This window comes from Pristiophorus japonicus, chromosome 14 (genome assembly GCF_044704955.1).
Source record: "Pristiophorus japonicus isolate sPriJap1 chromosome 14, sPriJap1.hap1, whole genome shotgun sequence".
NCBI lineage: Eukaryota > Metazoa > Chordata > Chondrichthyes > Pristiophoridae > Pristiophorus > Pristiophorus japonicus.
Genome location: NC_091990.1, coordinates 76,077,056 through 76,099,968, shown reverse-complemented (window position 1 = coordinate 76,099,968; position 22,913 = coordinate 76,077,056). Strand labels below are relative to the sequence as shown.

The 22,913-nt window shown below is 45.1% G+C and overlaps 1 protein-coding gene across 1 annotated transcript in view; it reads left to right on the top strand.

Moving 5' to 3' along the window:
- The window catches only part of LOC139279611 (mucin-6-like), an 838,525-nt gene that overhangs the window by 443,614 nt on the left and 371,998 nt on the right, over positions 1-22,913 (top strand). The window contains exon 12 of the mRNA XM_070898726.1: positions 10,846-10,984. Within this exon, the coding sequence (XP_070754827.1) occupies positions 10,846-10,984 (139 nt within the window). The remainder of the gene's footprint in view (positions 1-10,845; positions 10,985-22,913) is intronic.

The window sequence follows — 22,913 nt, the reverse complement described above, 5'->3', positions numbered from 1 at the left end:
CGCTGGAGTCTGTCCACTTCGATTTCGACCTTCTCCCTCATCATGTACGGAACCGCCCGAGCTTTATGATGGACGGGTCTTGCATCTGAGTCCACGTGGATCTGCCCCTTGGCTACAGTGAATTTGCCAATGCCTGGTTCAAACAGCGAGGGGAACTTGCTCAGCACTCGAGCAAATGGAGTATCATCCTCTGACGACAACGCTTTGATATCGTTCCAATTCCATTTGATTTTTTTCTGCCAATTCCTGCCGAACAACGTTGGATCATTGCCTGGAACAATCCATAACGGTAAATCATGAACCGCAACATCATATGACACCTTGACTACTGCACTGCCAGTCACCGTTATGAGTTCTTTAGTGTACGTACGCAATTTGGCTGGACTCAGCTTAGGCCTCGCAGTCTCAGTGTTCCACAGCTTGTCGAATGTCCTCTGGCTCATTATTGATTGACTCGCACCCATGTCCAATTCCATCAGTACCGGCATACCGTTGAGTTTCACATTAATCATTATCGGTTGGCTCTTTGCTAGGAATGAATACAGTCCATACACTTCCTCCTCTGGTATCTCGGATTGCATATCCGGATCCGCACTATACTGGTCATCATCCTCCCACATGGTGTTTCGCAGCACGCTTGCTCAGTTGCGGACACATGCGCTGGAGATGCCCCAGTCTCGAACAACCTTTACAAATGTACTGTTTAACCAACACTGATGAGGCCGATGATTGCCCCCACAACGCCAACACGGTGAAATCAGATTCATTCCCATTGGTGGACTTTGGGCAGCCACAGGTTTCGCATACACAGTCGAGTAGGCCCTGCCATACGCAGCTCTGCCAAATGACGATACAATCTTATTTACAGTACTTGCCGAGTTCTGATTTTCCGATGATATCTGCTTTAAGTTTTGGTCCGCCGTCATGCATGCCTGGACAATCATGATGGCCTTGTTCAAGTTCAGGGTTTCCACCGCCAGTAGCTTACGCAGGATCACCTCATGGTTGATGTCGATTACAAAGAAGTCCCGCAGCATGTCTCCCAACGTGTTTTCGAACTTACACATTCCAGTTAGACGTCTTAGGTTGGCAATGACTTCCGACAAATCCTGGCCTTCAGAACGAACGTACTTATAGAATCGATATTGTGAGATGATGATGATGACTTCTTCTGGTTTGAGATGGTCACGTACCAGAGTACACAATTCCTCATAGTCCTTGTCCATTGGACTTGCAGGTGAGAGAAGATTCTTTGAGTCCATAGATTTTTGGACTACAAACCGTGAGGAAGATTGCCCTGCGCCTAACTGTGTCAGTGGGTTTCTCCATTTTGTTGGCTACGAAGTAATGGTCCAGGCGAGCTACAAAATCTGCTCACTCCTCTCCCTCCACGAATCTCTCCAGAATTCCAATTGTGCTCAATTTGCATGCGAAAGTTCTTAAGTTACCTCGTCACCAAATGTTATGTATGTAATAACTCGATAGACTGAATACTGTAAGCATACAGCCCAATGATCTCTGCCAGTGGCACCACCTGGTGGCTAGTAACCCCAAGCATATATACATGACAGCGTTCCTCCAATTCTGGCCTCTTGCACATCCCCAATTTAATCGCCCCACCTTTGGCAGCCGTGCCTTCAGCTGCTTGACCCTAAGCTCTGGAATTCCCTCCCTAAACCTCTCTGCCTCTCGACCTCTCTCTGCCATAGGCACCACACTGGTAGTGGCTGAAAAGGTCACTATTGACTGATTCTTTGTGCTATGAGGTTGGATAATCGACAATGTGCAAGTATTATAAGAAAATCATAGGTGCATTGTGTTCTAGAACCAGTCATTTTATCTACTTCTTGGGCAACTGGCACCAGCATACTCAAATGCTGCAGTTCTACAGAGTGGCAGGATTCTCCAAGATCCAAGGTGCCATAAATTGCACAGACTTGCCCATATATACTCTCTTGATCATTGACATTAGCTTTGTCAAGAAGAAACTGAATGCTAGCTTTCCTGGGAGCTGTGAAAATATTCTTCATTTTAGAGCAGTGACAGCACAGTTGAACCCAAAAAAGATACATCTAGAAATATAGACACATAGAAACGTAGAAATTTACAGCATGAAGGAGGCCATTTTGGCCCATTGTGTCCGCGCCGGCCGACAAAGAGCCGCACGGCCCTCGGTCAGCAGCCCTAAAGGTTACATATAAACCTATGAATAATGACGGAAAGGCAAAGAGCACCCAGCCTCACACAACTGCGACACCCCTTATACTGAAACATTCTACACTCCTCCCCAACCGGAGCCATGTGATCTCCTGGGAGAGGCAAAAACCAGATAAAAACCCAGGCCAATTGGGGTAAAAAATTTGGGAAAATTCCTCTCCGATCCATCCAGGTGATCGAAACTAGTCCAGGAGATCACCCTGGCCATGTTCGATTCCCTGCAGTACTTGCCATCGTATCTGCGCCATCCAACAAAAGGTCATCCAGTCTAAACCCATTTACCAGCTCTAGGTCTGTAACTCTGCAGGTTACAGCACTTTAAGTGCCCATCCAACCACCTCTTTAAAGTGGTGAGGGTTTCTGCATCCACCGCTCTTCCAGGCAGCGAGTTCCAGATCCCCACAACCCTCTGCGTAAAGAAGCCCCCCTTGAATCCCCTCTAAATCTTCCACCAGCCACCTTAAAACTATGCCCCCTTGTAATTGACCCCTCCACCAATGGAAATAGGCCCTTACTAACCACTATATCCAGGCCCCTCAAAATGTTACACACCTTAATGAGGTCTCCTCTCAACCTCCTCTGTTCCAATGAGAACAAACCCAGCCTATCCAATCTGTCCTCATAGCTAAGATTCTCCATTCCAGGCAGCATCCTTGTAAATCTTCTCTGCACCCTATCCAGTGCAATCACGTCCTTCCTATAATACGGTGACCAGAACTGCACACAGTCTTCCAGCTGTGGTCTAACCAGAGTATTATACAATTTAAGCATAACCTCCCTGCTCTTATATTCTATGCCTCGATCAATAAAGGCAAGCATTCCATATGCCATCTTAACTACCTTATCCACCTGGCCTGCTACTTTCAGGGATCTGTGGACAAGCACTCCAAGATCCCTTTGTTCATCTACACTTCTAAGTGGTCTACCATTTAACGTGTATACTCTTCCCTTATTAGCCCTCCCCAAGTGCATCACCTCACACTTCTCTGAATTAAATTCCATTTGCCACTGCTCTGCCCACCTGACCAATAGATTGATATCCTCCTGCAGCCCATGACTTTCCTCTTCATTATCAACCACACAGCCAATTTTAGCGTCATCTGCAAACTTCTTAATCATACTCCCTATATTCAAATCTAAATGGTTGATATATATCACAAAAAGTAAGGTACCCAGTACTGAGCCCTGCGGAACTCCACTGGAAACATCCTTCCAGTCACAAAAACATCCATCAACCATTACCCTTTGCTTCCTACCTCCAAGCCAATTTTGGATCCAACTTGCTACTTTGCCCATGGGCTTTAACCTTCATGACCAGTCTATCATGTGGGACCCTATCAAAATCTTTGCTACAGTCCATATACACTACATTGTATGCACTACCCTCATCGACCCTCCTGGTTACCTCCTTGAAAAATTCAATCAGGTTAGTCAAACATGATCTTCCCTTAACAAATCCATGCTGATTGTCCCTAATTAATCCTTGCCTATCTAAGTGTAGATTTATCCTGTTTTTCAGGATTTTTTCCAATAATTTTCCCACCACTGAGGTTAGGCCGACAGGCCTGTAATTACTCGACCGATCCCTCTCTCCCTTCTTAAACAAGGGTATCTCACACTAGAAAATTTGGCACTACTAGAGTCCACCTCAACTGTCTTCTCCCAGTGGCCGAGGAGCTCCTCCCAGAATCACAGTACAGATTTCGTCCCCTACAGGGCACAACGGACATGATATTTACAGCACGACAGCTGCAGGGAACAGCGCCAGCCCTTATACATGGCCTTCTTCGACCTTACAAAGGCCTTTGACACTGTCAACCGCGAGGGTCTATGGAGCGTCCTCCTCCATTTCGGGTGCCCCCAAAAGTTCGTCACCATCCTCCGCCTGCTCCACCACGACATGCAGGCCGTGATCCTGACCAACAGATCCATTACAGACCCAATCCACCACATTAGCAGTCCTCCAGCACCATGCCCAAATCCAAAGAGAATCTCTGGGGTAACAAAGTTTCCCGTTTGAGCCAGCGCTGATGCCACCAGTCTGAGCAGAGTTCTAAGTCCTTTCCCCCACCAAAGTCTTCAGAGAACACCAAATTGTAATGTTGAATAGGCACCAGATTTTTTTTGTTTTGTTATGTGTTCCCGGGATGTGGTGCTGGAATCTGTCTGGGAATGCTGAAACATTTAGTCCGCTTGGGGCTCATGGTTGTATTCTGTCTGCTGCGGATTTATTTTGCGTAACTGGGAGACCTCATAATGGATGCCTTGGAGGAAGAAAGCTCTCAATGTAATTGGGCGGGAGGTCAGCTAAAAGAACAGGAACAGCCTGAAAAAGTTGCAGGGAAAACTTGTAAGTTGCAAGATACATTTGTGCTCCTCATGTAGATGGGGACCACCTTCTTCTGACTTCCACATCAAGGATTAATAGTCAGTCAACATCTTTCCCCTTCCTTCTACACTATGCCATGATCTTCAGATCCTTCGTGTGCACAATTAACACAACTCCCATTTAAAACACTTGCTAAAAGCCACTTCCGATTTTTGCCGCCGACAATGTAACCATAATGCGTCTGCGCACATTAGGAGACTGAACTCCAGGATATCGTCGATGCATTTACTGAGGCATATGAAAGCATGGGCCTTACACTTAACATCTGTAAGACAAAGGTCCTCCACCAGCCTGTCCTCGCCGCACAGCACTGCCCTCCAATCATCAAGATTCACGGCGCGGCCCTCGACAACGTGGACCATTTCCCATATCTCGGGAGCCTCTTGTCAACAAAGGCAGACATTGATGCGGAAATTCAACATCGTTCCCAGTGCTCCAGTGCAGCCTTCGACCACCTGAGGAAAAGGGTGTTCGAAGACCAAGCCCTCAAACCTACCACCAAGCTCATAGTCTACAGGGCTGCAGTAATTCCCGCCCTGCTGTATGGATCAGAGGCATGGACGACTTACCGAAGACACATCAAGTCACTGGAGATATATCACCAACGGTGTCTGCGCAAGATCCTGCAAATCCCCTGGGAGGACAGACGCACCAACATCACTGTCCTCGCCCAGGCTAGCATTCCCAGCATTGAAGCACTGACCACACTTCATCAGCTTCACTGGCCAGGCCACTTAGTTCACATGCCAGATACGATACTTCCTAAGCAACTGCTCCATGCGGAGCTCCTTCATGGCAAACGAGCCAAAGGTGGGCAGTGGAAACATTACAAGGACACCCTCAAAGCCTCCCTGGTGAAGTGCGACATCACCACTGACGCCTGGGAGACCCTGGCCGAAGACCGCCCTAGGTGGAGAAAGTGCATCCGGGAGGGCGTTGAGCTTTTCGAATCTCAATGCTGCGAGTGTGAAGAGATCAGGTGCAGGCAGCGGAAGGGGCATGTGGTAAATCAGTCCCATCCACCCCTTCCTTCAATGACTATCTGTCCCACCTGTGACAGGGTCTGTGACTCTCGTGTTGGACTGTTCAGCCATCAAATAACTCACTTTAGGAGTGGAAGCAAGTCTTCCTCAATTTCGAGGGACTGCCTATGATGAATTTGAATGAAAACCCACACCTGTATGAACATGCTTCTTACCACTGAGCTTCCTCGTGGTGCCAATATGTGAGATGCTGGGAGGGGTGAGGTGGCTGGTTGTTGGAATTCAATAGGAGTCTGTTGGAACTATGCGGCTGAAAGCACGGCCTCCAATAGTGGGCAAAGGAAGGGGGAATGCGCAAGGTTCATCAAGGTTGAAGTGCTGAAGAATAATAGGGAGGGCAAGGCTGTGAGAAATTCAAACAAGGATGTGATTTTTTAATTTGAACCCACCTTACTTCAGGGGTAATGGGTGTGTGAGGCTAGGTGTGGGAAAGGATATAGGCAGCTGTCATATTTTAAGTCTATTTTTCTCTCTTTCACATACACATATATTTACACACATATATAACCACACACATGCTCGCACGCACACATAAGCTCACCTCTCTATTTATAAAAAACGCTACCCAAGTAAAATTGTGCATGTTGCACTTGCATGGCTTATGGGATCTGCCTTTAATGAACAGCCACAACTCGAGGTAAGCATATCAAGTTCGTGGCTTGAAGTAAAATCTTTAATAAAGTTGTTACAAGACACAAAAGACAGTTTACTGCAAATTTAATCGTGTTATTTTGAAATATGTATTTTTAATGTTATTGAAAAAGGCAAACAATGTGTTAAGCCATTCAATTGTCTCCTTTTCTTTATTGATCGGTTCTCCTGCTAATTATTCAGGATTGATTGTTTTCATAAGTCCTTCGTCACTGAAAGTTTTATAGCCATTTACATCACTTTTGACTTGTATGGTCCTCAATTCAATTTTGCTGCTACTTTGAGCCACACAATGAAGTGTAACAGCAATAGTGTGGTTTTGACAGAATCAGTAAATATTACAGGAAGTACGTGTTACACAACAGGAAGTGCAGACACATACCAGGTCCAAGAGGATCTCCACTCCCTCAATGTCCAGCTGGTATGTGACCATGGGCAGCGAACCATGCAGTCCTGATGCCTTCATTCTGGGGCAGTCCTCTGTGTCAGATGCATTTCAGCCACCACGGCAAACCAAAGGGTGGCTCCTGAACGACAAGGGCTCTCGACATGGCTGATGACTCTGGTGCGAACCGATGCATCTGTGCACAGCATGCATACAATGAAAGCCATGCTGCCACATGAAATGTGATAGAACAGACTGTTGGCTTTCTGAAACAATGCTTCCGCTGGACCGCTCTAGAGGAGCCCTGCAGAACTCGGCAGAGCGGGTGTCAAGATTCGTGGTGGTCTGCTGCATGCTGCACAACCTCTCCATCGTGAGCGCACAGCCCTTTCCACCAGCGATACAGCGAGGATCAGGAGCTTGAGGAGGAGGCAGCCTAGACAGCCATATTCTGCCCAGACTGTCCATGAGCAACTCATTCGAGTGCGATACCAGTTCCTGCAACTGCAATTCTCCATTCCCACACCTTACTTTCCCTCTGTCATTCCCTCACACAGTCTGCTTGGCCAGAATGCACGTTATAAAAATAAACATTCCAAGCCAAATTTATAAATGAAATCATGCTATATTGCATACAAATGTCAACTAATCACCTTTGTGCATTCTCTTAGTGACTGTCTTTGCCTGTCCTAGTGCTGCGACGCAGTGCTAGCCCAGTGGCTGCAGCAGGACTGCTGGAAGGCTGCTGATTGGGGGAGACTGCAGCTGCCCTTCTCTGCTCTCCAGTCTATCCATGTACTGAAGTCCCTCATCCCTTTATCCATTCTTATAAATCCTTTCTGCACTCTCTCTAAACATAAGAACAGAAGAAATACGAGCAGGATTAAGCCATTTGACCCCTCGAGCCTGCTCTGCCATTCAATAAGATCGTGACTGATCTGATCATGGGCTCAGCTCCATTTCCCTGCCCGCTCCCCATAACCCTTTACTCCCTTATCGCTCAAAAATCTGTCGATCTCCACCTTAAATATATTCAAAGACCCAGCCTCCACAGCTCTCTGGGGCAGAGAATTCCATAGATTTCCAACCCGCCGAGAGAAGATACTCCTCCTCATCTCCGTTCGAAATGGGTGACCCCTTATTCTGAGACTATGTCCCCTAGTTTTAGTTTCCCCTATGAGTGGAACTATCCTCTCTGCATCCACCTTGTTGAGCCCCCTCATTATCTTATATGTTTCAATAAGATCACCTCTCATTATCTGAATTCCAATGTGTATAGGCCCAACCTACTCAACCTACCAAAACCGTCGCATCCTTCCCTTTGGGACCAAACTAGTGTTTGATGAAGCTGTATCATAACATGCTTGCGTTTGTAATCTATGCCTTTATTTATGAAGCCCAGGATCCCGTGTGCTTTTTTAACCGCTTTCTCAACTTGCCCTGCCACCTTCAACGATTTGAGCCCATATACCCCCAGGTCTCTGTTCCTGCACCCCCTTTAGAATTGTATCCTTTAGTTTATATTGTCTCTCCTTGTTCTTCCTACCAAAATGTATCACTTTGCACTTTTTTGGGTTAAACTTCATCTGCCACACATCCGCCCATTCCACCAGCCTGTCTATGTCCTCTTGAAGTCTATCCCTATCCTCCTCACTGTTTACTATATTTCCACGTTTTGTGTCATCTACAAATTTTGAAATAGTGCCCTGTACACCCAAGTCCAAGTCATTAATATATATATCAAGAAAAGCAGTGGTCCTGGTACTGACCCCTGGGGAGCACCACTGTATACTTTCCTCCAGTCCGAAAAACAATTTTGTATCCATGCTGCCACTGACTATTTTATTCCATGGGCTTCAACTTTGCTGGCAAGCCTATTATGTGGCACTTTATCAAATACCTTTTTGGAAGTCCATGTACACCACATCAACAGCATTGCCCTCATAAACACTTTTTTTTGAGTACATAAACAATTTAATAGAAGAATGACTCCACCCCCCACCTCCCCAAAAGTAACTGTTAATTTTGTCCGGGATTATCATTTCTAAAAGCTTCCCCCCTACTGAGGTTAAACTGACTGGCCTGTAGTTACTGGGTTTATCCTTACACTTTTTTGGAGAAGGGTGTAACATTTACAATTCTCCAGCTCTCTGGCACCACCCCCATATTGAAGGAGGATTGGAAGATTATGGCCAGTGCCTCTGCAATTTTCACCTTTACTTCCCTCAGCATCCTAGGATGCATCCCATCCGGTCCTGGTGACTTATCTACTTTAAGTACAGACAGCCTTTCTAGTACTTCTCTATCAATTTTTATCTCATGCAGTATCTTCACTACCTCCTCTTTCACCATGACTTTGGCAGCATCTTCTTCCTTGGTGAAGACAGAGGCAAAGTAGAAACATAGAAACATAGAAACATAGAAAATAGGTGCAGGAGTAGGCCATTCGGCCCTTCGAGCCTGCACCACCATTCAATAAGATCATGGCTGATCATTCCTTCAGTACCCCTTTCCTGCTTTCTCTCCATACCCCTTGATCCCCTTAACCATAAGGGCTATATCTAACTCCCTCTTGAATATATCCAATGAACTGGCATCAACAACTCTCTGCGGCAGAGAATTTCACAGGTTAACAACTCTCTGAGTGAAGAAGTTTCTCCTCATCTCAGTCCTAAACGGCCTACCACTTATCCTAAGACTGTGTCCCCTGGTTCTGGACTTCCCAAACATCGGGAACATTCTTCCCGCATCTAGCCTGTCTAGTCCAGTCAGAATCTTGTATGTTTCTATGAGATCCCCTCTCATCCTTCTAAACTCCAGTGAATAAAGGCCCAGTTGATCCAGTCTCTCCTCATATGACAACCCAGCCATCCCTGGAATCAGTCTGGTGAACCTTCGCTGCACTCCCTCAATAGCCAGAAGTACTCATTTAGTACCCCAGCTATGCCCTCTGCCTCCATGTGTGGGTCTCCATTTTAGTCCCTAGCTGCCCCCCCCCCCCTCTTACTACCCATTTACTATTTATATGCCTATAGAATACTTTTGGATTCCTTTTTATGTTAGCTGCCAATCTATTCTCATACTCCATCTTTGCCCTCTTATTTCCTGTTTCACTTCCCCGCTGAACGTTCAGTATTCAGCCCAATTCTCACATGTACTCTCAACCTGACATCTGTCATATGCCCCTTGTTTCTGCTTTATTTGATGCATCCAGCCAATGAACAGCGTGGTTTGTGCTGGCTGGACAACAAGACGTTGCTAGCTGCCTGTATTGCAATCAACCTGTGTGGGTTAACTTCGCATCCCGATCCCTGCACCGTTTTCAGGGGCTGTCCAAGTTAGCCCACAGAATCTCATTAACCAATTAGATTTGTGGATTCAGAAATAATCAGAGGAAGGACTGAGAATAAGGATGAATTAGAATGGTGAATTCAATGTCAATTCAGGTACAAAAAAGAGAAATAAAGAGAGGGAAATAAATATTGTTTCGAGAGAGAGAGAGAGAGAAAGAGAGAGAGAAAGGAAATGTGAGAAAAAAAGTTTTAAAATTGAAAATTTGACATGCTTAAAATCTCCTACAACAATTCACAAGCTGAAGGAATGAGTTTCCACACTTTTAATTTTCTGCGTGTGAGAGCTCGATTGGCAGTCATTAACAATTCACGTTGTTAAAAGCAGGTGTTAATTACTAGAATTAACTTTCTGTGGTGAGTTTAATGGGCAATTATATGCAAATACAGCAACTTCATGAAAACATGGAGAGGTTGAGGGCGAGATGCTGCTTTCGCAAAGCTAACAGCAAATCGTCCAGCCACTTATGGTAATTGGCAATTCACAGGGTATCTCTTTCTCACAAGTTACTGGATGATTTGCACATTAATTCATTCAAATGCCGTTATGTATTCAGTAAAATTTGTCCTATTATACAAGTTGGACTGGTGTAAATATGTTTCCCATGGAGCACAGTGAGGAAAGGTCTTGGTTTTCACCTCAATAATCAGTACTTCTCCAGCAGATACCTGGACATATCAATCTTCAGAGTCAGTCTACACTGGCTGTCAAACCAGAGCGCCAATCACAATATAAAGTATGATTATTCATCATTCTGCTCTATTAATTACATCAAATGTGTGAAATAAATTCAACAATTATTTACGCAGCAAATGTTCTATGGGCAAATGGAACTGCATCGTTCTGCCATGTCCAGGGCGATGTTCTATTGAAGGGGGATCATTTGTCACCACGTTTGATTCAAGACAGTACAGATTCCATGGGGTCTGCACCTACCTGCTTGTCAAGGTACGATTTTGCTCTTTTAAACAGAAGCATTAAATCATTGTGAAATTAAAATAAAATACTAGAAATACAAAGGAAAAGAGTCAGCATCTGTAGATAGAAAAGTTGTGCCATTTGGGTCTGCAACCTTTATTTCTCTGTATTTCCAACAGTTGCAATCTTCCCTTTTCATTTTATTTTGAAGCATTAATGTTTGATATAATTAACCTAACATGCCTTCTGGCTGGAAGTATCTTTATCGCAATAATCACTCCAATTTTTAAAATTAATTAAACAGCATGCGGATGAAGTTCTGTGGGCGTTCTTGCATTCTGTCTGCAGCCTTTGACACGGTTGACCACTCCATCCTCCTCCAACGCCTCTCCACCATTGTCCAGCTGGGTGGGACTGCACTCACCTGGTTCCATTCTTATCTATCTAATCGTAGCCAGAGAATCACCTGCAATGGCTTCTCTTCCCACTCCCACATCGTTACCTCTGGTGTCCCCGAAGGGTCTGTCCATGGTCTCCTCCTATTTCTCATCTATATGCTGCCCCTTGGCGATATCATCCGAAAACACAGCATCAATTTCCACACGTACGCTGACGACACCCAGCGTTACCTCTCCACCACGTCTCTCGACCCCTGCTTGGTATCTAAATTGTTATATTGCTTGTCCGACATCCAGTACTGGATGAGCAGAAATTTTCTCCAATTAAATATTGCGAAGACCGAAGCCATTATCTTTGGTCCCTGCCATAAACTGTGTTCCCTAACCACTGACTCCATCCCTCTCCCAGCATCAATCTGAGGGTGAACAAGACTGTTCGCAACCCAAGTGTCATATTGGACCCGGAAATTAGATTCCAGCCACATATCCACAGCATAACTAAAACCGCCTATTTTCACCTCCATAACATCGCCCATCTCTGCCCTTGCCTCAGCTCTTCTGCTGCTGAAACCCTCATTCATGCCTTTGTTACCTCTAGACTTGACTACTCCAACTCACTCCTGGCTGGCCTCCCACATTCCACACTAAGTAAACTAGAGGTCATTCAAAACTCAGCAGCCCGTGTACTAACCTGCACCAAGTCGCGCTCACCCATCACCCCTGTGCTTTCTGACCTACATTGGCTCCTGGCTAAACAACGTCTCGATTTCAAAATTCTCATCCTTGTTTACAAATCACTCCATGGACTTGCCCCTCCCTATCTCTGTAATCTTTTTCAGCCTCACAACCCCACGAGATATCTGTGCTCCTCAAATTCTGCCCTCTTGAACATCCCTCATTATAACTGCTCAACCATCAGTGGCCGTGCCTTCAGCTGCCTGGGCCCTAAGCTCTGGAACTCCCTCCCTAAACCTCTCCACCTCTCTACCTCTCTTTCCTCCTTTAAGACGCTCCTTAAAACCGACCTCTTTAAACAAGCTTTTGATCATCTGCCTTAATTTCTTCTGTGGCTCAGTGTCAAATTTATCTGTTTGTCTGTGACATTGTTGTGAAGCGCCTTGGGACGTTTTACCAAGTTAAAGGCGCTATATAAATACAAGTTATTATTATTGTTATTATTCATCTGTAGTAACTTTGGCGGAAAAGCCGTGGATACACTGGAAAAAAGGCATAAACCGCGAGGTTATTGTGGCTGAGCAGGTGAACCCCATAGAAGTTCACCAGCTCTGTAATTTTACTCAAAACCATACTCATAATGCCTTTGCAATACTAAATCCTAAAAAACGTTTCCCCTCTCTCCTCCCCTTCAATCAATGCTGATATGTTGATCCTTGTTTCAAGATTTGACTCTGTCACTTGTGGCTCATGGAATATTTTGAATTTAATTAGTGAAGAAATCCAGACTAGTTGCAGACCAGATTGAGATCTAAGAAGTGATGATAATTCCTGATACTTACCTTTCTTTAATCAAAAACCTGCTGTGAGGAGGACTGCCCAGGCTAAAACAAAGACATTTGCCGCTAATATTTTTTTGACTTGAGGTCACAGATGCCAGTGTAGCCGCTGATGACATGACTGCACGATAAATTCCTGGAATGTCCTTCCCAGTGTAATAAAATAAAATGTGTTCATCCTGCTATGGTACAGAATGGAAACAGGAAGGGAGATTAGGAATAGGCCATTCAGCCCCTTGAACCTGATCTACCATTCAATTAGATCAACATCATACGCAGTCCCTCAAAGCGAGGATGACTTGCTTCCACGCCGAAAAGGATGAGTTCACAGGTGTTTCAATGAAGGACCTAATATTCCAGATCCCGAACTACATGTTGAAGGGTGGAAGATGCCTGTGTGTGGATTTTTTTAATGTGTAGTGACCGTTGCACACCAGCCACCACACGGGCTTGACAGAGCTAGGTCTTGGTCCAGTGGCAATGGGTAACCAAGACGACTGGAGACCAGCTCTGCTGCACGGACCTAGCGCACACATATCGCAGTGTGGGCTGGCCCATGCTGCCCCTGGGCCCTTGCCTCGTCTGGGCCCCGAACTGTCACCTCTCCTGGGCCCCGATCACATCCCTCTACGAGCGCTGCTCCCTGCAGTGGTATGCCGCCGCACGCTGCTCCCTCCAATGGCCCCGGCCTGCTGATGGTCTTGCAGGCCGGGACCGCACTGATTTCCACAATCCACATATTCATGGCTGAACTATACCTCAACTCTATTTACTGTCGAAATCTCGACCTCCGAAAAGAATGACTCCGACACTTACAGCTCCGGTAGAAGTTTCTTTAATTCGCTTGCTAGCAAGGGGTAGGTCACACTCAGTCAAGGGCTAAGTGAACACCTCCAAAATGGTACAGCTTCACAAGATATTTATACAGTAAAACCCAAGTTATGGCCTCTCCCTGTGTATTGCTCTGTCTCACAGTCAGTGAATACAGATAAAGAGTTAATTACTATATACTGGTCCTGACATGGTTTACAGATATTTCCTTTTGTCAGGGTTATCAGTTGGCCAGCCGGCCATTACTCCATGAGTCATAGGTAATGGGCTATCACCTGTCTTGTATTGTGTCAGGATTGTTCAATTTCCTGGTCAGTTTATCTGTTTGCATCAAATGGATGAGGTCTCTGCAAGAGATAATGGCTGGTGGTTTGAGTCTAGAAGATAAGGGTGGGGTGACATGGAACTCCTGTAGTGTAGACAATAGGAAAGCACCATGGGGGGGGGTACTTGTCTCAGCATGACTTGTCTCCTAGCTGTCTGATGGCCATCAGCCATCTCAAACCAGGTTTAGCTGTTTATGCAAGCTGACTGCTAAAATGCAGAAAGTTCTGGAAGGGCCAGGACTCCATTTTGATATATATATATTGCAAAGGGCACACAAATACCGTATGGTATCAGCTTAGATAAAAATACATTTCCACATTCCCCCATTTTGTCCTTCACAAGGACAACTCAATCCATTCTGATCTTGTACAGTCTCTCCATTTCCATTTCCACACAAGAGCCTTCAGCAGTTGTTGCTACCATAACTCTAGCCGTGGTCTCGGTAGGTAACATAGTTTCTCCCACCCTAGCACAGCAACACTTAACGACGGCAAATAATAGATACAGGGCGAAGACTATCAGCAGGAATATGATCAAACCCTGTACCACAGATTTCCCCAGGGCTCCCAACCATCCTGATGCCCAACCCCACAAGGTGATACCGTCCTGGCCAACTGTCTGTTTATACTCTATTACCTTTTTCCTGATGTTTTCAGCTAGACTGCCGATATCTTCTGATTTATCTGGGATATACAGCATTCTTCACCTATTAATGCGCATGTTCCTCCCTCCTTGGCTAGGAGATAATCTAAGGCCATACGATTTTGGAGAGCCACTGTTCGAATAGCTACCATTTCGTCATTTATCCCTTCAAAGGCTTGGGAAGTTGCGTTGGTTACTGATTCGACTAAGTTAGCCAGTTCCCGTTACTGCCATTCGGTCGATGCTATTCCATAGGGTGGCACTATTACCTTGAATATTCCGTTTAGCCACGTCAAATCCCGTTTAAATCTGTGACTTCCATAGGCCTCCCTTAGAGTCTTTACTGATCTGATAAGGGGTACCACATATCCTAAGTAACAGGACCCTGTCCAGTTGGCTGGTAACCATGGGTAGGCTTTATGGCCACAAATAAAGTAGGTGCAATTATAGGACGTCAGCTCCTGGTCCTTTCGCACTATCCCCACTCGAGTGGTCTCACCTTCCCACTCTTTACCTGGGGCTTTGTTATGGACCGTTGTCCAGCCAACGGTTGCTATCTTTCTCTCAGTGGAATTAGTTGTGGCTTGCCATTTAATCATTTGGGATCACTTGCTGCGTCCCATTTCTGGTCCTTTCGTCTCATTACTCACGAGGCATATTATACCTTCGGGATTTTCTATTCTGGGAGTAATGCTTAGGAAGGGAGGCTGATGGTTATTATCATAATTGGGCTGGTACCATCCCTGGAAGGCTGTAAGTTTATACCCTGCCGACCTCCATTCTGTTTGCTCCTTCGTTTCTGGCCCCTTAGTTAGTTTTGTCCTGTTTTGCACTGTCAACCATTCTACCATTTCTGATTTGTTAAAGGGGACAGATCTCAGGGGAATACCCCCCCCTGGAGTGGACAGGCACATGGGAACACACCCAACAACTTGACAAGTTTCTTTCGTGAACATACCTATGACTCAGTGCCATAAATACGTTTACGTGCAATTCCCTTCGGTGGCGGGTCTGTACCCCTGGTGTAATCAATAATGCGAAGTAAAACCCTGTCAAGTCCAGCACCATCAGTCCCCATAGTCCATACAGTTCCTTATTCAGTCTTCTTTTTTCTGTTCCTCTGATTCCTTCTTCCCTTCCTCCTGGTCGGGTGCCCATTTGCAATGGGATGCGTGGATCCATGTTGGTCTTTCCTTTACCTTGATTGCAGTATTGGTCGCCAGCAAGACCTGGTATGGTCCTTCGAATCTTGGCTGTAGACTGCTTTTTCTTTTAAAAATCTTGATGTAAACGAATTCCCCTGGCTCCAGGTTATGACACTTCCCTTCCGCTGGCTTGACTTGGGCTTCCTTTATCTGTGAATGAAAGCTGGAAATACATTTGGTTAGTGCAATACAATAATTCAACATATTTTGCTCCATTTTGTGGATGTCCATCTGTTTTGCAGTAAATGGTGCTGTAAAAGGTAGTCGTTGGGGACGTCCCATAACTATCTCATGCGGTGACAGGCCTGTTGTTCTGTTGGTTGCAGATCGCATTACCATCAAAGCTAAGGGCAGCAGTTCTGTCCATTTCAGTCCAGTGTCATTGCATAGTTTTGCCAGCTTATTTTTAAGCATTCCATTATATCTTTCAACAAGTCCAGCTGATTGTGGATGATAACTGCAATGAAAACGTTGATTAATCTGCAAAGCTTTACACATTTCTCTTTTAACAGTTCCCGTGAAATGTGACCCGTTATCACTAGAAAGCTTAGCAGGGATTCCGAAGCGCGGTACAATTTCTTTTAACAAACATTTAGCAACAGTAGTGGCATCGGCCTTTTTACATGGAAAGGCTTCAATCTATCTAGAGAACACATCTACGATAACTAATACATACTTGAATCCCATACACATAGGTAATTCAATAAAATCCATTTGTAAATGTACAAAAGGCCCAACTGGATTTGGGTGGGAGGCAGATTCTACTTTTTCCGTCTTACCCGGATTCATTGTCTGACAGGTAACACAATTTTCACAGATTTGTTTTGCAATTGCCGAAATACCTGGTGCATACCAAGTTGCCAAAATATAATCTGCCAATCCCCCTTTGCCCACATGTGTGAATGTATGAACACATCGGGCAATCCATGGAAGTAAGGATCTGGGGGCCACCACACGGCCGTCGTGGTGAACCCATATTCCTTCTGGATTTTTATAACATTGATCCTTCGTCCAGGTCACCACCTCCTCCGTACTGGCCTGTGTCTGAAAGGCCAGCACGTCATTAATAGTGGGTGGCGGGTCTGAGCAATTATTTTTCCTTAGTGGGAACAATGACACCTGCATCCCCCCTTTTGACAGAGCTGCTGACTTAGCTGCATTATCAGCTCTGGCATTCCCAAGTGCCACCTCATTCGACTGGCCTGTATGTGCTTGGCATTTGATAATGGCAAGTTTCAAGGGGCATTGAATGGCTCGCAGGAGATTTTCCACTTGTTCTGCATTTTTGATAGGGGTTCCTGAAGAAGTCAGGTACCCGCGAATCTTCCAAATTTGTCCATAGTCATGTGATACCCCAAAAGCATACCTGGAGTCAGTGTAGATATTAACTGTGTGTCCTTCAGCTAGAATACAGGCTCAAGTTAACGCAAACAATTCGGCTTGTTGGGCTGAAAAGGAGTCTGGAAGAGAGGCTGTTTCGACAACATACACTGAGTTACAATTGCATAAGCCGCTCTAGGTTGGCCCCTATCATTTCGTAGGGCTGATCCGTCAACATAGTACACTAGATCAGGGTTACACATTGGTACATCTGTTAGATTGATACGTGGTTTAGTCACTAATTCGGTTATCATTTCACATGAATGGGGTTCGCCGTCGTCTTCCGTGGGGAGTAGAGTGGCTGGATTTAAGGTAGTGCATCTTTTGATGATAAGGTTCGGATTTGATAACAGTTCGACCTCGTATTTAGTGGTTCTTGCGGAGGTTAGGTGTTGGGTGGCACACTTAGTAAGTAAAATCTCGACAGAGTGTGGGATATACAAAATGGTCTGATGATTTAAAGTTATTGTCTGAGCCTGTTGCATAGCATAATAAGCTGCTGCCAATGAAGGAAGACATCCTGGTAGTCCGCGTGCCAGTGGGTCTAGTTGGGTAGTGAAATATGCTACCGGTCGCTGCCTGTCCCCATGTAACTGAGTCAAAACAGATTGTGCAAAACCCGACTTGTGATGCACAAATAAGTTGAATAGCTTAGTGTAATCTGGTAATCCCAAGGCTGGTGCTGAAGTGAGGGACTGCTTAAGACTCTGGAAAGCATTCCGGGATACTTCATTCCACATCCTTTAAGCATTGTGAGAATATAGTAAATTCATTCACAGCTCTTAGGTCATGGACAAACCTCCATTTGTGTGGGCTTCTGAACTGGACGAATCTGTGTGTTACACGGACTTCTCATTTATGCTTATAGTGATTCACAGATCACAGAATGTGAAGTACTTGTTTTCTAATCTTATTAAAAGGCTTCCAAACCCAAGATTTTTCCAATACACCCAAAATGTTGATCAAGGAGATCACCTGAAATATCTCAAAATCCCAATTCAACTATTGTACTGCCACTCTTTATCAAAAACAAATCCTCTTACTGAGCTAGAAGCTTTTGTACCAAGATTTTACACCAAGGACAATGAGAGTGTACTCCCCCAGCCTGCACCTCGAGAGACCCACAAAGGCTTTTTTTTTAAAAAAAAAGGCATTACAACTTTTAACCACCGGGACCATGTCTCAACAAACCTATCCTTTGTGCATTTCCTAGCTCCGTAACCTCTCATCCGAATAAATCCACACCTACGCTTCTAACTTAAAACGTCTTAAACTTCCCACATGCAGGACAACACTATGAAGGGTTAAAAAACTTCACTTTGTTTGAAAAAGTGGGTGGAGCTAAAACAAACAGGCAGCTCCACAACCTTTCCAAACAGGTTTCCAGACACAAGGAAGAAACACAGAAGCACTCTCATTCAAAGACAAGACATTCACGCACTCTCATTCAAAGACAAGACATTCACAAAAGTCTCTCTCCATTCAATAAAGCTTTTTTTTTTTGGCTAGCTTTATTTTATTTTTATTTTTTTTTTAAATCCATAAGTCACTATCAGGTTCTCTTTTTTTTTACATTTGATTTACTTCCTCTGTTAATTTTACATGGGCTTGTAGAATCAGGCCTTTTCTATTACTTTCCTTTTTTTTTCTTCTACCTGGATCTCTGTTTATAAGACACTCCTCTAGACATGTTGTTCTCTCTAAATTAAATGAACCATCGGGTGGAAATGGCCTGTTTTCACCCTTAGTCCACTTTACCGGTTTTTGTTTCTTTGGTCAATTGAAGACTGATCACAATTCTGGAGCATGACATCGGCTGGTGTGCCTTTTGTGGTGTTTTAACATGCTCCGGCACCCATTCTGGATGATTAAGATTTTCCACAGTTTCTGATCTCACAATCCTTTCAGCCAACCGAGTTCTTTACGCCCACTTCTCCTGGCCGTTACGTGGCCTGAAAAGGCTCTTAATTCGGGCTCAGTCTGAGTGTGTGAGATATGTTAGCACGAACCAACCGTAGTTGATCAATCAGTTACTGTTTCTTTTCTTAATCAATCCTTGTGTTTTTTTTTCCCGAATCACAATTTTCCCGAGTGACTCTTCCCGTTTCTCTAATGGCAATCTCTCACAAAGGTATTGCACACAACAGTAATACAAGGACAACAAACAATATTCCCGCGAGTACATAAATCATAACCTTACACCTTATCTAAACAAATTCTCAGTCTGCATTGTACGCCACTACAGACCGAGTCCTTAACTTATCCTAATAAAAAAAACTGATAAAACTTATGGTTCCGTACCCAAACTCTATGATCGATTGCGCTTTCTTTTTTTTTCTGTACTCTTATCACATAAGAACCCCTTCCGAATTAAAAACAATAAAAATCTTATCACATAAGAACCTTCGATCGATTAGCGCTTTCTTTTTTTTTTCTACTCTTATCACATAAGAACCCCTTCCGAATTTAAAAACAATAAAAATCTTATCACATAAGAACCTGGAACCCTTTTCGATCGACTAGCGCTCCCTTACCTACTGAAACCTTCCCCGGGCTGTTTCGAGATTTTTCCAGAACCTGTTCTCTTCTGCTGGCGAGCTGAGAAAGAAATGGTTATAAAAAAAATACCTTTAGCTTTTAAATGCCAAGTCTTGTAGATTGCAGTACCTCCCCTGTGGACAACAGATTACATATGCGATTCAACAGTGAAGAAACCTCTTGTGAGCAAAAGGCTCACCTTGTTTGGCCACTGAAGCCTTTCACTGGAGAGGCACTATGCCTGCATCCGTTTTACTCACAGGACAGAGAGTATGCAATCTCGGTGGGACCTCCAAGATGTAACTATCGAAATCTCGACCTCCGAAAAGAATGACTCCGACACTTACAGCTCCGGTAGAAGTTTCTTTAATTCGCTTGCTAGCAAGGGGTAGGTCACACTCAGTCAAGGGCTAAGTGAACACCTCCGAAATGGTACAGCTTCACAAGATATTTATACAGTAAAACCCAAGTTATGGCCTCTCCCTGTGTATTGCTCTGTCTCACAGTCAGTGAATACAGATAAAGAGTTAATTACTATATCCTGGTCCTGACATGGTTTACAGATATTTCCTTTTGTCAGGGTTATCAGTTGGCCAGCCGGCCATTACTCCATGAGTCATAGGTAATGGGCTATCACCTGTCTTGTATTGTGTCAGGATTGTTCAATTTCCTGGTCAGTTTATCTGTTTGCATCAAATGGATGAGGTCTCTGCAAGAGATAATGGCTGGTGGTTTGAGTCTAGAAGATAAGGGTGGGGTGACATGGAACTCCTGTAGTGTAGACAATAGGAAAGCACCATGGGGGGTACTTGTCTCAGCATGACTTGTCTCCTAGCTGTCTGATGGCCATCAGCCATCTCAAACCAGGTTTAGCTGTTTATGCAAGCTGACTGCTAAAATGCAGAAAGTTCTGGAAGGGCCAGGACTCCATTTTGATGTATATATATATTGCAAAGGGCACACAAATACCGTATGGTATCAGCTTAGATAAAAATACATTTCCACATTACCCACCTCAGCCCCATAACCCTTAATACTCTTACCTAACAAACATCTATCGATCAGTCTTGAAAGCTTCCAGTCTTTTGGGGAATTAATTCCAGATTTTTACTAGGCTCTCTCCTGATTTCACTCCTGAATTACCCTGCTATAATTTAAGATCGTCCTTTCGTTCTTGATTCCTCCATCAGAAGAAATAGTTTCTCTGTATCTACCCTATCAAATCCTTTTAGTATTTTAACAGGATCATCCCTCAATCTATACTCAAGGGAATACAAGCCATGTTTATGTAGTCTGTACTCATAATTTAATCTTCTAAGCCCTGGTGATTCTGGTGAATCTACGGTCCACCGCTTCCAAGGTCTCTCTGAGGTGCGGTGCCCTGCACTGAATGCCGAGCTCCCGATGGGGTCTACGACAGAAGGGCCGAGGGACTGTGAAAGAAGATTAGCATTCAACAGATACATCACTGGTGTTTTTTTACCTTCCCATACCTCAGGACCCTCTTATCAACAAGAGCAGACATTGACGACGAGATCCAACACCGCCTCCAGTGCGCCAGTGCAGCCTTTGGTCGCCTGACGAAAAGAGTGTTTGAAGACCAGGCCCTCAAATCTGCCACCAAGCTCATAGTCTACAGGGCTGTAGTAATACCTGCCCTCCTGTATGGCTCAGAGACATGGACCATGTACCATAGACATCTCAAGTCGCTGGAGAAATACCATCAACAATGTCTCCACGAGATCTTACAAATCCCCTGGGAGGACAGACGCACCAACATTAGCGTCCTCGGCCAGGCCAACATCCCCAGCATTGAAGCACTGATCACACTTGATCAGCTCCACTGGACAGGCCACATCGTTCGCATGCCAGCCAAGAGACTCCCAAAGCATGCGCTCTACTTGGAACTCCTTCACGGCAAACGAGCCAAAGGTGGGCAGAGGAAATGTTACAAGGACACCCTCAAAGCCTCCCTGATAAAGTGTGACATCCCCACTGACACCTGGGAGTCCCTGGCCAAAGATCGTCCTAAGTGGAGGAAATGCATCCGGGAGGGCGTTGAGCACCTCGAGTCTCATCGCCGAGAGCATGCAGAAATCAAGCGCAGGCAGCGGAAGGAGCGTGCAGCAAACCAGTCCCACCCTCCTTACCTCCAACCACTGTCTGTCCCACCTGTGATAGGGACTGTGGTTCCCATATTGGACTGTACACTCACCTGAGAACTCACTTTTAGAGTGGAAGGAAGTCTTCCTCGATTCCGAGGGACTGCCTGTGATGATGATTTTTCACCTGCACAGTAGGAAAGGTCGGGAGTATAAGAGCTGGAGCGCGGCCACTACAGCTTCCAGCGTGAGTCATCCCAAGTGTGCGACGACTTTGAGGTGGGCGACTGCGTGACGTCATCAAGGCCCAGGTCGCCGGTTAGAGCGTGGGCTCGAGCATCGGCGGGGCCCAGGTACAGCGGAGGAGCGGGAAAGTCGTAGCAGAGGTGCGGCGAATGAGCCTACGGAGCCCAGCAGAGGTGAGGGCCCAGGGGCAGCATGGGCCAGTCCACACTGCGATATGTGTGCCCACTAGGTCCGTGCAGCAGAGCAGGTCTCCAGTCGTCCTTGCCATTGGACCAAGACCTGGCTCTGTCAAGCCCGTGTGGTGGCTGGTGTGCAATGGTCACCACACGTTAAAAAAATCCACGCACAGGCATCTTCCACTCCCTCAATTCAAGACCAGGAATATTGGGTCCTTCATTGAAACATCTATGAACTCTCGTTTGAGAGACTGCCTGTGATGATGACAATGGCGTTTCTAAGCGCACTATTTAAGTTAAAGAGTGGAACTTAGAGAAAAAGGTGGCCATCGTACACTTGGGATTGAGGAAATGAGCGAGATGCTTAATGAGTACTTAGCCTCAGTTCTCACTGAGAATGGTGAAAGAGCGTTTGGAACAATATCCAAAAACGATGTGGAACAGACACATATCGAGACAAGTATTTAGAAATTTAATGAGACTAAGGAGTGAATTTTCGCTTTTACTGTCAGGCAGAAAACGGGCTGTTTTACACACCGTCTGATTTTAATTCCCATTGTCTTATTGGGAAATGAATATCAGGCGAGGTGTAAAACGGGC